This window comes from Boleophthalmus pectinirostris, unplaced genomic scaffold (genome assembly GCF_026225935.1).
Source record: "Boleophthalmus pectinirostris isolate CB_2022bp ecotype Guang Dong unplaced genomic scaffold, ASM2622593v1 HiC_scaffold_18, whole genome shotgun sequence".
Lineage (NCBI taxonomy): Eukaryota > Metazoa > Chordata > Actinopteri > Gobiiformes > Gobiidae > Boleophthalmus > Boleophthalmus pectinirostris.
This window is the reverse complement of record NW_026571133.1, coordinates 24238194-24254032: the sequence shown is the minus strand read 5'-3', so window position 1 is coordinate 24254032 and position 15839 is coordinate 24238194. Positions and strand designations below refer to the sequence as shown.

The window sequence follows — 15839 nt, the reverse complement described above, 5'->3', positions numbered from 1 at the left end:
TCCAAACACTGTATGTTTGTTGTCAAGCCAAGGCTGGGGAAAATGAAACATTTAGATGAAGATATGGCTTTTCAAGATAGTTACTACAGAAAGATTATGAATATGATGGAACTTACGGTTGGTACAACGGTGATAAAAAATTGAGAGCCATTAGTGCCTGGCCCAGCGTTGGCCATGCTAAGTGTGTATGGCCGGTCATGTCTCAGGGTAGAGTGAAATTCATCCTCAAATTCTCCCCCCCAAATGCTCTCTCCTCCCATGCCTGTGCCAGTTGGGTCTCCAGTCTGAATCATAAACCCCTAGGCAAAAATAAAAACTGAAACCACTGTCAGACAATTATATGAAATTGAATTTTTAAAAATACCTTAATTACTCTGTGGAAAATATGTCCATTGTAATAACCATTTCTACTGTGAACACAGAAGTTCTCCACGGTTTTGGGGCATCTAAAGAAGAAATTGTTATATTGTAAGAAATAAATGCAGTTTGTGGAGAAAGCTTTTTACAAGCAACTTACTCAACAGGAAATAATTTAATGTGAATATCTCCCATAGTTGTATGGATAATGGCACTGTCAGAGACACGCTTAGGACCCTCAGCCTGTGTTGCAGCCATCACCTCCTCTTTTGATGGCTTTTCATTGAAGATATCTCTGTCCGAGTCAGCACTCTTGGTATCCTCTGGTTCTCTCTTTGAAAACTAAAAAAAAAGAACTGTTGCATGTTGCATCACTAGACAAAAGGCTCTTATTGAGGCTAGTTAAAGTATTACCAAATAGAAACGGTTCTTCTTAAATGCAGTACAGAATATGGTGGGATCGGCTTCTACATTTTGTAGTGCTGGGTTATCGGATGCCTTCATCTCAACAGTTGGTGCAACCTTCATGGATTTTGCTACACCTTGGAACAGACTCAGCTGAACTACACGGATATTCTCAAGTTTTCCAAGTATTCTAACACATCTGTGAACAAAAAGTGGTTTAATTTAAAATGTATTGCAATGCATACTGAGAAAAAAAAAGGCTGTACCTATTGGTTTCTACATTAATGACTTTAATTCCAAGCATAGTTCCATAGAGGACAAAGTGTCCTGTTTCATCAAAGATAATGTTTGCCAAACGGACACCATCCACCTTCTCAAGTTCCCTCTCTACAGCCATTCTCCTTCCAAACTCCATATCAGGAAGCTGCTGTCGCATCTGCTGCAACTCTGTGAACATCTAATGAGTCAAGAGAATAGTAAATACCCTGATGTACTTATTGTACTTACCATTTACAGCACAATTATGAACCATAAACTTACAGTTAATGATTCATCAAACACTCGCATGAGTTTTCCTGTGAAGAATCTAAAAATTCGGACTTTCCTGTCAGCCGCAATGGTAGCCATTTTCTTTCCATCTGGGGAAAATGCCAGACTGGTGGGATAGGTTTTGTGTTTTGCAAATTCATACAGATCTGTGTCTGTTTTGTATTCCCAGTCTACATGCTTGGGAAATTTAAATTCATTTGGTAAACCAGTCCAATATTCCAACATTCCTGCTTTGTCAGCAGAAACAATCACTCTGAATTTGGGATTCAAGCAGATTTGGGTCAGTGGTGAAGCATGCATCTTGTCAAATACATGAATTGGTTCATTGCTTCCCCGTCCGTCGTAAACAAAGATCTTGCCTGTGGATTTTTCTGAGCAAGCCACAGTGGAAATGGCATCTCCAGGATTGTAAATCCATTCACTCTGGCCTGGGTGAAACCTGAGGCCATACAGATTACCATTACGAAAGATAGGTCATACAAGTTACCGTTACCAAAAATATTCAGATATTCATATCTTGACTTACCCAAGTTTTAGCATATTAATCATGTCAAAGTTGACGACATCAAATACTTTCATTGCCTGGTCATCACCAACTGAGCAGCAAAGTGCTCCTTCAGCACTTACAGCAATGCTTTCGATTACACCTGAAATACATTACAGATCAATGTAAAAACGGTTTAAATACAGTATAGTGTACAATATACAAAGAAAGAAAAGTGTAATACCAAGGTGACTTCTAAAATGTTTAACAAACTCAATGCCTTCATCTTCCTTCTTTTTCCAAAACTTGACATGACCATCTTGGCTGGCTGTGATGACAAAGTCAGTCCTACAAAAGTAAGAAGAACTGGTGTTTGCCCGTGTTGTAAGCATATACCGAAAAACAAAGACATATAATATAGCGAATAATGCAAAATATCAATGACTACGACGTACTTGGAGCACACGATATGCGTGATTACATCTCTGTGCATGTAGCTTCGTTCATACATCGCAGCCGATGGAAGATTATCCAGGTAAACACTTTCAAATTCCAAAACTAAAAAAATAAAGTGAGAAGTCAATAATATCTAGACAAAACTTCTGATAGCTTGCAGCCTCGCTAGTTGGTCAGTAAGCTCATCCGGCGGTTTACACGTTGAAGAATACCAACCTTTTCTTTTCTTATTTTTCGTAGCTTCGCTTGGCATGGGCCCGACCCATTCATCACCTTCTTCTCCATCTGCCTCTTCATCTTTGTGACTTGCTTTTCGCTTCAGATCCGCGCTGTTTTCAGATGCAGCCGCCATTGCTGTAGTTTATCTGCGTTGGGATGGCCTAAAGGGGCATTTACCGCCCCCTGTCGGAATGGAAAATCTGTACAGTATGTTTGTATCGAATTAAAGTTTTGGTTTAAAGTTAGATTTATTATATTGTATTTTATTGATGTTATTATCATTTCAAATACTTTGACAGTTGGTATTAAACATCAATGGAAGCTTTATTTGTTTCTGCGGTGGCGAAGATAGGACCGGAGAAAGGTCAACGACGTTGTTTCTCACGACTTTTTTTTCATGAGACACAAGGACCAAACCAATATATTTGGCCTAGGGAATAGAAAGTTTATTACCAGCATTTCTTAGTGAACATTTGCTAATGTGTGTAATTTGTCCCCTCTTTTGTTACGCTGATTGATTTATCTATTTGCAGAGAACAAAATACATTCCACAGGATAGTACAGAATATAAATAAAACATGTCATTTAATTTTACACCCCTGATTTCATGCGCCTTGAGTGGGTCAACCATGGATCTTATTATACTTCCATGGGGGTAGCACAGTAATATTTTGTTTTTCATGAAAAATCGAGATATTGTCTCCTACTTGCCCCACTGTCTTCACATTCCTATGGTTTTTGATCTTTAAATTATTCCAAGATGAGCAATATTTACATCCAAGAGCCACCAACACATGGAAAGGTAAAACTCAATATGGTAAATTTAATCCCGTAGGCCTATCAACTACTAATTTACCGTAATCAGAGAACTGGACTCTTCATTTTCTTCCTCTCAGGTTCTGCTCAAGACCACAGCAGGAGACATTGACATTGAGTTGTGGTCAAAAGAAGCGCCAAAAGCATGTAGAAACTTTGTGCAGCTTTGTATGGAAGGTAATACTGGACTGAAACATGTGACATCTTCGTTTTCACAGAAAATTGGCACTGTGTATAGTCTAAAAGCATAATTTGCAAAATACAAAAATAATGCACCCATGCACTTTTTAATCTGTGCGTTTTAGGATACTACAATGGCACAGTATTTCACAGAGTTGTTCCAGACTTTATCATCCAGGGTGGAGATCCCACAGGGACAGGGGAAGGTGGAGAATCCGTTTATGGCCACCCATTTAAGGTCAGATGCCATCTTAATACACCATTATATCCAAGAACTGTACTTTAGTGTGCCAGTGTGCTTTACCCTCATTCATTACGAGAAGATGAATGTTGCAATCTTTTTATCATTGGATATTTTTGAGTGACCATTTCAAAAATATGTTTTCTAGGATGAATTTCACTCTAGGCTGCGCTTTATTCGCAGAGGTCTGGTTGCCATGGCTAATGCCGGGCCACATGATAATGGAAGTCAGTTTTTCTTTACTCTAGCACGTGCTGATGAGCTCAACAATAAACATACTATATTTGGGAAGGTAAAAAGAAAATGCATTTAATTACATTCATAAAGGTATGAGTATCTTATTATTATCTTTGTTTCCATTTGTATTCCTTTTGTCATTTAACAGGTAACAGGTGACACTGTGTATAATATGTTGAGACTGGCAGAGGTTGAGTGTGATTGTAATGAAAGACCATTGAAGCCACACAAGATAAGAACCACTGAGGTATTTCAGTTTCTTGTTAAATATAATTTTTTTAATGTATGTCACATTTTCTAATTCTTACAATACGTTTTTATAAGGTTCTACGTTCTCCTTTTGATGATATTGTACCACGTGAAACAAAAAATTCAAAATTTGAAAGAAAAGAAGAATTGAAGAAATCACAATCAAAAGCCACAAAGTAAGTACGCTGGCTAGAATCAAATCTAAGAGGTTGTATTAAATTATACATAATACATAATGACTAACAATGTTTATCATCAAGGAACTTCAGTCTGTTGTCATTTGGCGAAGAAGCTGAAGAAGAGGAGGAAGCAACAAACCAAGTTACTCAGGTACAGAATAATCTTTTAATTTTGTCTGTTGACTGATGCAATATTATATCTGATTATTCATTTCTTGACAGCATTTAGACTATATATAGGAATAAACAATTTTAAGGTTAATTTTTTAAATCCATTTCAAGGCTAAAATATATATTGCATTTCTGCCCAAATTAAAATATTTAAATTTTCATGTAAATTGTTTTGTGTAGTCTTTTAAAGGAAAAAGTAAAAGTAGTCATGACCTTCTGAAAGATGACCCCAAACTGAGCTCTGTGCCAGCGGTGGATAGGTATGTGCTCAGTTTGATTTGGCAGCTCATTATTAAAATGTCGTATAAATATGTATACTGTATTTAAAAATATTTGTTTATATCAGTTTGACAATTATAGGAATCTAAGCATTGATTTTGTTCTGTCCTTGGCATTTCAAGTCTGACTCCAGAAGAAGAAGATAGGATGAAGGAGATTGCTAATAAACTGAAGAAAGAATTGAGTACTGAGAAACCCACTGACAAAAAGGAGCAAGGGGAAAAGTCAAGCAGAAGGTAATGCAATATGTGCACAATGCAACAGGGGGCAGTACTGTCTCAGAAATATTTCTAAAATAGTTAGCTTAACTCATTCAAGAATGCAATATATCTCCGATCTCAAGGAGGTGTTGATGATTTATTTACTGTGAAACCGAAAAGACAAATACTATATCAAGGATTCTATTTTCTTAAATTAAAAAAAGTCTTGGGTATGTAAAGCACGAAACACATGAGAACGCCAGTGTGCATGGACATATATTATACATATTATGAATTTTTGTATAATGTAATTAACCTTAATTAAGTAATTTCTCTATTTCTTGCTGCACTGAAATTCAAAATCTTTATATTTTCAACTTCAGATTATACGGAGGAACCTGGTAATTATGGTTTCCCCTTTTATGTGCTCATAATTATAAGTTGGAAGATTTGCTGTGTCTTTAGTGGCGTTTAGGGCTGTCCTTTACAAGTCACACACGCAAATTTATTTGAATAGATTAATATCCACATTGAGACACAGTAAAAACCAGACTGTTAAATATTATTTATCATATCAGAGATCAGATCATATTTCATATTTTTTATATTTATTTCTGCTTCTGTTAAAGAGGACAAAGAATGGACTGTTGTCAGTGGTGTCTTTCTGAGTGACATGCAGCCCAGGGCGGCCCACTTCAGTATATTAAGCACAAACAGTGATTGTTTTGCTACAAGACCTGTAACCCAACTCAGTGGTTTGTTTTGGCAGTGAATCAAAGACCAGGAGAGTACGGTGTTGGATCAGGACAATGTGGGTATTGTTGCAGTGTGAGGCCCACTGTTTCTTTACCTTAGGCTTGCAATTGCTTTTTATATTGCAGCTGATAACCAATCACCTAGCAGAGGGGGCATTAAAAGGAGCTATATCACTAAAATCACTATCACTAAGTAATAACTAATGTTTAACTGTACCTAAAACACACTATTCAAAAGTGTTTTTGTCAGAAAGTCCATTTTTATGTTTATTTAATTATGTTAATCAGAGTCCCAGACCTAGTATGGGATAGTCTCCACTTTAGTTGAAGCCGACAGGCCATGACTGGGAAGTAAAACACTTCCATATGGCTGTGGCATAGACTGAGCTGCTGCTGCCAACAGCTCCTCCACTGTCTGTGCCAGTTGCTCATCAGTCGCTGCAGACTCCCCATAATGACTAAGTGCAGCTTCCTGTTATTTACATTACACAAGACCACTAATGCTTTATATATAATTGCATATAACTCAGGTAGAGCTGTAATGACACAGGTAGAGTGATGCCAATAGAGTTATTATTGACCAATTACATGATCAATTAACTTCTCAATTATCACATTAATGTTGTTTATGATCTGCTCTTAAGAATTACATGTCTGAGATTGGCCTATGTTTGAACATTAATAATTGGTATATGGTTTATTCTGTGAAATGTGTTATAGCTGTGATCTTAGCAACCACACAACTGAAATCGTGCCTGAAGAAAGTCTGTTATTCAGTAACTTAAATAAGACATCAGATTTTAATTATGTGGACCATGTGTTGGTGTGGATTAATTGGCCGCACACCTCTCTCATCATCAGTCATAAATAAGTGTGTTCTCAGAAAAAGGTTAGGCAGAAAGTGCCTGGTTCTGTTTTTGTGAAGAAAATGTCTTGAAATAGTCCAGCTCTTGGAGGCAGAATTGTGTATGTTTTGGACCTGACATGTTTACACATCAGTGCAGTGTGTGAACTATATATTGGGCACTTGCCTGTTCAAAAAATGATTCATTCAGTTATATCTTAGTTAAGAAAGATAAAAGGATGAAATTAATAATTTGTCTTGGATCAGGATATTAAGAGGGTCAGAGGATCTGGTCAGCAATTGGCAAACAGATGAGCTGTGTTTAGCTTGTCCATTGTGGGAGTATTGTTTTTGAATGGGTTCAAATCCCTCTGCAAAGTCATGTAAATTCTTGTGTTGAGCTTGGACTTCTCATTTAGAGTGCATAGTTCTGCTTGGCGTTTGCCCAAGTTGTGGAGTACCCCCTGAGGAGAGTTCACCCAGCCATCTTGTTATTCTAGCACATTGATCCACATCACTTTCTCACTCATTAAAGTACTTGGACTCCATAGAAGTAGCCTCTTCATTCTTGATGTCGATTCACAATAAAAATGAGCAAGGTGTTTTATGTTCTAATATACATTCCACTGTGCTAAATCATAGTGCAGCTGAAACCTTTTCTTCATGAGTGCCAAATTTTTCTTTAGTCAGCAGCACAGCTTTCTAAACCAATCTAAAACATTAGGAATTACTTGCTGTAAGTATTAAATGCGTTCTTCCAACTGCTTGTAATTTAAAGTTATGAAAATCACACATTTTAAAATGTCACCGTACTGTAGAAATCCCAAGCGCCACAATTGGTAGTGAAGATTGGGATAGTCATGCATAATTCTTTTGGAATTGACAATTAGATACAATACAGCCATGGGTATCATGTTTTTCAAATGTCTGGCAAAGATCAATCATAGTAACATGGTAAAATTTGCTTCAAGAAGGTGGCTAGCACTCACACTTAATCACAAGAAGATTCCAGGTTCAACTACTGAGCTGAGCCTTTCTGGGCGGAGTTTCCCCCATCAAAACATGCACAGTAAATAAAATCCCCCAGTTAGGTGGTCTAGCTCAACACCTGCAGATGGGTTCCCGAGCGCTGTACTGTGTGCAACTGCTCGCTGCTCTGACAGGTTGCCCCAGTGGCACTGAAGGATGGGTCAAATGCAGAGAAAGAATTTGCCCCACAAAGGATCAATAAAGACTACCTTAACCTTATTTGGTGAAAAATACCAAAAAGCAGAAACAATGCTGTTTTGTCCCAGAAGAGAAAAGAAAAGCATCAGAATTATAAGTTTTTATTTGAAATACTGTGTAAAAGTAAGAATCTTAAAAGGTAGAAAAAAGGATGTCATGGTCAGATGAGGAGGGTATGTGGGGAGATTTCCTTCTAGGCCCTGGGTGGGTCTTAAGCACGTGTTTAAGGCCTGTCCTGTCTTCTCCAGTCTCTTTTTCTGTATTGGCACTTGAGCAGTGGAGCCAATTGTTTGGCTGTTGCCTTGGATACAGCTCTTATTTTGCAAATGGCAGCATGTTGCTGCGTGCACTCTGTCCAAGGTGTTTTGATCCCAACACTGCTCAACCCTAGAGATGAACTCAGAGAAGCATATACTATACATTTGGGTTTGACATTTGCAATATGCTTGAAGCTGAGTTCATGAATTTGTTGGAGAGCAGCTTTTACTTTTGCCAGAGCATGTCCCGGAAAACTCTAAATAAAGAAAATGCTTTACATTCAAGAAAAATAATGTATTATTACTATAATAATAATAATAAACTGATTTGTTTAGAATAAGATGATACACAGGCAGTTAACCACTAAACTAAAGTAAGAACTTTCAAAGATTAGTGGCTCAGAACATTGTTAAACCCAACAATACATTTAAGGGCCATTAATTTTAATTTATTTATTTTTGAGAAAAAAAAACAAAACTGTTAGTTGATAATTGTTTTAAAACTTCAAATCCAAAATACTTATTAATTAACTAAATATCTTTTTTTCCATTCTGCAGAGATGAACTGCGGAAAGAGGTGCGTCAGCTGAAAAAAGAGATTCTTGCCATTAAACAAAGGAAAGATGAAAGTTCAAAACCTGCTTCAGAAGAAATCAAAGAGGGTATGTGCATGCAAATGTAAAATAAACTCTTATTTCTAACCATTTTGCACTGAAGAACTTATCTTAACATTGTTTGAGTCTTAATAACGTGTGATGGTTGTCCGTACTCTCTACTAATGTTATTATGACAGGGTGACCACCAGTATAGGCTGTTGAATGCTTTATTTACTGTTATGGACTTACAGACTAAAGTTGTGTTTACATTTTATATCAAGATTTTAAATGGCCAGCAATGGCCAACAGTTTAGATGGATAAAGCTGGCTTCAAAATAAATATTAGCCAACCTGTGGTGCTAATCCAGTTATGGATTAGCACCACAGGTTGGCTGGTGTGATTCCAGCTCCCACAGATGAATGCTGCTGTGGTGTCCTTGGGCAAGACACTTAACCCACCTTTCCCACAGTGTCTGCGTACACTGGTGTGTGAATGTGTGTGTGGTTCCTTGTTGTAAAGCCCTTTGAGTGCTTTCAAGGTGGAAAAGCGCTATAGAAAAATAAGTGAACTGAGAAAATTTATGTCTAATTCAATAATACTTCAGTACTTTTTGACCTAATGGAGAGGACTATTAACAATATTAACTACAAAACATAGCAAAGATATACATGTTTTAACACACATTATAACAGCAAATTCGTAGAATACTTACCTACCCTCTTCCTCAAAGTAAAATGTGTATTTTCTCAAATGTTTCAAAGAAACTTGAATACTATTGATAGAGGGTAATACATTGAAACTAGTCTTCAGTGTTGTAAATACGCAAACTCTTAACATTCTCTAGCTACTGCTCAAACCTCTGGCTTAGGTTTGACCTGGGGTCCTTGTGAAGGCATATAGAAATGTGTTTATTCCAATAAAACTGCCAAACTAACCTTGACTTATCTGATCAGACCATGGAGACCTTTGTATTTCTGCTTTCTGTGCAGTTGGACTGATAAACACTGTTTTATGTACAATGATCTCTTGATTTGTTGCATTCTCTAAACCCTGTTGACATGAGACAGTTAAGGGAGGAATGTAGTAATGTAGACCATCAAACAGATAGATGTTAGTGACAACATCTGGAGAAGGTGATGTGTGTTTCTTGTGTGGGACCTCAGGGCATCATCAGCCAGTTTTCATTAAGTCAGAGGCTGCAGTAGAATTAAAATGTAAAATTCAATTTACGTTTTTACAGTGCTAAAGGAGCACATACAAACTGTAATCTGTTTTTATTAGATCGTCTTTAAAAGAAAAAGACGGTATGTGGCAGGAGTAATTTGGGTCAGCAAGATAAAGTGAGGAAATGCTGCTGGCTCTGCAGTCAGACACATTCAGGTCCTGCAGACTACTTTAGAGTGGAGTCACACAGAGCATGTCAATCAGAGCACACAGTAGGGACCTGGTGTGGGCCTTCTCTCACCCTCCTGCGCTCATGTTTTCAGCTTACATCTAGCAACAGCTGTCACAGCCGGACAGCACGGCTCACTTTTATCTCTACTCTTGTGACTCTCATCAGGTGTTTTCTATTTTGATTAATTGTTGAAATAAGAGGCTGTGTGTAATATTAGTAAATGTTGTTCTTCCTTGCAGAGAAAAAACCTGTGAGTGAGGCTATGGCTGAGTACCTCGAAGGAAGGAAAAAATATGAGGAGCTCCGAAAACAAAAAAAGAAAAAAGGCTCAAGTAGAGAAGAACAGGTACCAGAAATGAATGTCCATTTTCTGATTTATTTAATCTTTGGTCCTAAGTGATACAGCATATGATATGCTGTAAGGATAACTGTTTTTTACAGACTCTTGCCCTCCTGGAATCCTTCAAGTCCAAATTGTCTTCTGCTATTACTGACACCCCAGAGGAGGACATGGAGCAGTTAGCAGATGATGACGACAAAGGATGGTCAGTTAAGTGTTTTATTTGTCATTATACATACAAGTTGTTTAGATCAGATAATCCTGACCACCAAAGAACATGGAGGAAATGTAAACTTCATACATAAATTTGCTTGGAATACTAGTGCTCAGATACTGACAAATATGTGTTAAAGTTCTAAGAATATGCATGTGTGTGTACGAGGTTGAGATTTTTGACCACAGCCCCAGATTAGTCATCAGGAAATCAGCCCTGACGTTGTGTTTTACTCATATTCTTTTTTTCACCAAAGATCTCAAATGCAAACTGCACAAGTCAAAGTTTGAAATGAATACCATGTGTGTGAATACGAGCAAAGTGCCAGCATGTGAGAGATTTAAGAAAAACAAAATCTGCAGTTGCCATTAGTCTCTAGAATAGTGTGTGTGTGTGTGTGTGTGTGTGTGCGCGTGCGCACTTGTCTGTAGGGCCCTAATGAATTGACAGAAACCTTGGTTGGTGACACCTCACTGTGATGTCTCCACTAGGTAGGATCAGGAGGTATAGCAGGATAATATCATAGAAACCCCAGAAAAACACCAGTGGGAAATCTTTGCCATTCTAGGAGAGCTGCTTACAGAATTTGGGTTACTGCAGGTCAGACACTGGAAGTCAAGTCTAGGCCAAAGGAGGAAAACCATTCCATGTGTGTTTACTGAGTGCCCCCACGATTCAGACTCTTTAAAGGTTAACATACAACATTTTAACACAAAAGGCATAATGACGCTATTATTACTGCCAATCCACCTTTACGTTTGTGCTTGGGTGTTAAAAAGGAAGGGCAATAAAGGTTTCTGTGTCCCTCCAGTCCTGTAATATTCATCATAATCCAAGATGAAGGACCAAAGTCAGTTTGAGAGAGTGCACTTGTCTTATTTCAAAATTCACTTGCATCATTAGATGTACTGTTAATGATCTCCCAGGCAGATGTGAATGTAAACACGTGTCAGCTTAGTCTAGACGGATTTGAGTTTGACCAAGTCATTACTTGATCAGACACACCATATGTTGTGTGAGCAGTTGGAGAATGTATTCATTAACCTTTCTCCAGTGTTGATGTTAAGTAGACATGAGAAGGAAACCCCAGCGTAGCCTTCTGAGTCTACAATTTGATCCCTGACGTTGATGCTCTCCATTCGTTATGTGGATTTAGTAAAGGAATTCTTTATCTGAAAAAAAGTCTCCTGAAAGTGCCTAGTAGAATACTAATAATTTCAGCTATAATTCATCACCTCCAGTTCCATGAAATAGAACAGGAGGACAGTTGCTTTTGTGTGTTGAGGGCTGTTGGGATGAGACGGTTTGTATCGTGGTTCGGCAATGCAGTGGGTGAGTGTGGTCCTGTGTTGTAGAATGTGCGATGCATGTTATGACTTTAGACTTTAGCTGTGAGAGGTTGGGAGTTGGTAGGCTGATCTTTTTTGTGGCTGTATTGGTTATTTTTGTGATATTGTTCCGTTTTTTGAACGTGAGCATAGTCATAAAACAGGATAAACAGTAGATGAGAATAGGCTGGATGATGCTGGTGTTTAGTAGAGAGTGTGTTGATATATGTGGCCTTGGTTTTTGTCTGTTCAGTATTTACTTTCTATAAGCAGAACTAATTAATTAAACAACAAAGCTGATATAAATTGAACTCCAAAAGGCTGATATTGCACTCTCATTTGATCTCTATTAATACAATTATAGTACTTTTGTGCCTTCAATTTTGCAACATATTTACTTTATCACAACCTGGATCATTATTTTACATGAAATGAAAAATATTCTAAACTTGCAGTTATGATTTACTGAATCTTTAGTTGTGTTTCTTTGAACCCCACCTTTTACTCTTGATTTAGGATGGGCCATGTTCTGCAGTTTGATGAGCAAACCAGAAAAGTGAAGGATGCCAACATGCAGGACGAGGACACGTTTGAGATTTACGACCCACGCAACCCTGTCAATAAACGAAGGAGAGAGGAGAGTAAGAAAATTCTGAAGGAGAAGAAGGCCAAGAGGTGACATGTCACAGTCAAAGGTCAGGCTTTGTCCAAGCTCTTTGATTGAAGAAGTGGTCAAACAGCAACATCCAAAGAGGTCCACTTTGAAGTTATCAACATGCTTTTTGAACTTCTAACTCAAACATCTGGATTGAGTGGACATACAATTCCCTTAATCTTTGACTGTTTAAAAACTGTATTAGACCTGATTCTGTTAATTCAATGTACTTTTCATTTACTTTGAATTAAAAATACCTCTTTGAATTAGGTGTTCCTCATTTATGTGGTACGGATTTCATTAGTGTATTAGTATTTTTATTATTACTTTGTTTAATGAATTAATTGACCAAAGTCAAACCACTAGGACCCATAAAGTTATTGTTGTGTCAGGTGGCGTTATTAGGCTTTTTTTATTACTGCAAAACAGATCCCATGCATGCTGTCATGACTTGTCTGGGGTTCCAGTGGTGCACTGTTGAGTGTATTTCACCAGAAATTCTGATTAATTTGTAGGTATTTTTATTTGTTCTCACTGCCTGTTGCTCAAGCTTGTTTGCACATGCATGTATGTAATACCTTGTGCTAGTTAAGATCTAACATCTCATCAAAGCCACAAGAGAAGTAATGAACCTGCCATTGCCACCTGGCTAAAGAGGATAAGGAGTCTTAGTAATAACCTTATCATTGTATTGACAACCATTGCTGCCCTGCCATGCATGCCTTTTTAGATTCACTTAATGTTTCTCTGTCCTTATTACCACACAATCACTTCTATGGATAGTTAAAGAAAACTTGCACACAACTGACATCTGAAGATCAGGTATGTTTTGAGGCATTCACATGTCTGACCTCTGAGTCTCTGCCTTATTCCCTTCATGAGTGATTTACTGAGTGTTAAGAGGCAAGGTGAGCCTAAGAAAGTTGGCATAAAAGGGATATTGATGCGTTGCAGGATCAAAGAGAAGATGATTTGGACAGGCACAACGGATTTTCATGCTTAATGGTTGGTCATTCACAGTGTCCAAGGACAGAGCAGAGAGTCCATTTGTCTCTGTTACAGATGGTCTCAATGCCAGCCAGGCAAGGTTGAACATTAGACTTTGAATATCACTTGCCCAAATAGAAATATTTAAAATATAAAAGGTATAGGTTCATGGTTTGAGGGACTTTTTTTTTTTTTTTTAGCTCAAGAAGATTGTCAACATTTGAGGTAAATTGATTAATTTGATATAAAATATTTACACGTAATGCTGGGACACATGATCAACAACCAATGTTCTCTATAAGCAAATCTGTAATCTGTAAAACCAAATCCAAGTCTAAAGGGAAGATGCAACATTATTTCAGTACTAGTTTTCATATAATTCAAACAGCTACAGTGCCTTTAAGACATTTTGATAAAGGTGATTTAAATATTTCAAAATATGCATCCAAAGAAACAGAACCAATGCAATTACATTTTAGATGATGTACGCACAGCACCTGGGCTGTAGTTGGTAACAGTTTATTGCATTTATTATAAAAGGATTCACCTTTTCCTTGACATGAGGGAAGGACATGCTGGCTATGAAACTGAGTTGAAATAGCACAGCAGCATTACAATGGGAGTGGACTGCGTACTGGACAAGACTGTGGCTACAAAGCCATTATCATTTGTCCTCATTAGCACACCACCATTTATTAGTAGGAGGCAGTTGGAGAGAGGACGCCATATCCCAGCATAATTCATTCCTGATGGATTTCATAATGTTCTTGAGAAAGGATGTCCTTATAGTATTCTACCCAAATGAGTTGCAGTGTGCTTCAGGCACAAGCACCAGAGAGCCAACATCCCTGACTTTATTTTGTTAGCCTAAGTGATTGGCTATTGATCTTTTATGCATTTAATCCACTTACATGCTTTTGTCTGTGCTGGCAGAGTAAAGCGTGGTAAGAGGAGAGGATTTTTCGCAAAGGTGACCTACAGACCTGAAAAACTCTCATATAAGAGAAGGAGCCTCACATTGATCTATTAAAGTACATGACTTGCTTCCATTTGTTTATTTTTACAATATGTGTTCTTTATTGTAGAAACTTTATGAAATTATTGAATAAACTATTCCAAGTAACCTAGTGTTGTCTCCCCTTAATACTGTTACCTCTACTGCACACACAGCCAGAACTCTGTCACTATTTGGTGTGTCATTGTGTCTGAATTAATTTACTGACAAACATTTAAAAGCACAGTGACATTGATTAAAGTAACTGTATTGATATATTTTGCTTGCACTTTTCTTCTTAATAATACCAGCACATACTTTATGTATAAAGTGGTTGCTAGGTGATAAAACCTGTGAAGTGTCTTATATAATGTTATAAATCTCTTAAGTGTTTTCTCTGAATGGGACTTACTGTGAAGGGTTGGCTGTTGCCCTGTTCCTGCTTTGATCTTGCTCATAATGTGGGCCTCTGCTCAAGGGAAGAACGGTACGGATGAACAGCACCAAGCCCAAACACAAGTCAGCAGATAGCAGGTGCTAGAGGTCACGACCTTTCCATCCTGACCAGCATTCCGGGCTGTCAGACTCTGGGCATGTTCTCATTCAGCCACACCTCTGTCCTGCTGCAGCGCATCCTGTCAGCACAGTGTCTCGAGTGCTACAACACTACAGCTTTGATAAACTTCACAGGGCAATATGAATACACACGCTTCTTAAGGGTATGGTGATCTTACAGCACTGCATGTCTTTAGGATTAGGTGTAATAAAATGGGACCGAGATTGTGGATGTTGTAGATTATTATTGACCCTCTGTCAAATTGTGAAGTATTATCAGTAGCTTTCTCTGCTTTTGATGTATTTAGATACTGATAAGAACAAGCAGCAGTTTCTTTCACTGTCAGTAATCTATTTGAAGTGTGAAATCCTGGCATCACGACAAGAAATCTGCTCCATATCCTTTTTACACCTCATCACTAGCGGGTGGGGGGGCTACTGATAACTTTAATACGTTCAGTTGTGTGTATTAATCATTAAGAAACCTGGAACACAGGACATCTGGATATGAATTTGTAAAATCTTGAAATCTTATTTTCAAACAAATTTCTCAGCTCCTTAACTGCAAATTTCTTTGTTATCAAGTAAGATCACTTTAAATTGAGGTAACACATATAAGTGGGTACCCACTTCGGACAGCCAGACACTCCTGTGAATTACACATATGA

General features: G+C 37.8%; 2 protein-coding genes across 3 annotated transcripts in view; one reads left to right on the top strand and one right to left on the bottom strand.

Annotated features, from left to right (window-relative positions):
• ppwd1 (peptidylprolyl isomerase domain and WD repeat containing 1) overlaps nt 1-2634 on the bottom strand; it is a 2807-nt gene extending 173 nt beyond the window's left edge. The window contains exons 1-11 of the mRNA XM_055153250.1: nt 2468-2634; nt 2251-2353; nt 2040-2143; nt 1838-1958; nt 1303-1750; nt 1029-1219; nt 772-961; nt 518-699; nt 365-446; nt 117-299; nt 1-33 (exon numbers count right to left, since the gene is read on the bottom strand). The exon at nt 1-33 is cut by the window's left edge and continues 173 nt beyond it. Coding sequence (XP_055009225.1) covers nt 1-33; nt 117-299; nt 365-446; nt 518-699; nt 772-961; nt 1029-1219; nt 1303-1750; nt 1838-1958; nt 2040-2143; nt 2251-2353; nt 2468-2603 — 1773 coding nt within the window. The 5' untranslated portion in view covers nt 2604-2634. The remainder of the gene's footprint in view (nt 34-116; nt 300-364; nt 447-517; nt 700-771; nt 962-1028; nt 1220-1302; nt 1751-1837; nt 1959-2039; nt 2144-2250; nt 2354-2467) is intronic.
• Nucleotides 2635-3078: 444 nt separating this feature from the next.
• Nucleotides 3079-12901, top strand: cwc27 (CWC27 spliceosome associated cyclophilin). Of its 2 annotated transcripts, none has more exons than XM_055153252.1 (13): nt 3079-3272; nt 3367-3463; nt 3592-3704; nt 3856-3999; nt 4093-4191; nt 4269-4369; nt 4454-4523; nt 4724-4803; nt 4945-5058; nt 8664-8767; nt 10338-10444; nt 10522-10643; nt 12497-12901. In XM_055153252.1, the coding sequence occupies exons 1-13, from the start codon at nt 3231-3233 to the stop codon at nt 12657-12659; spliced, it is 1356 nt and encodes a 451-aa protein (XP_055009227.1). In that variant the 5' UTR covers nt 3079-3230; the 3' UTR covers nt 12660-12901. The 2 variants fall into 2 exon arrangements, with proteins under 2 accessions (XP_055009227.1, XP_020777403.1); XM_020921744.2 differs by having other exon boundaries at nt 3080-3272; nt 10540-10643.
• The last annotated feature ends 2938 nt before the right edge of the window (nt 12902-15839 follow it).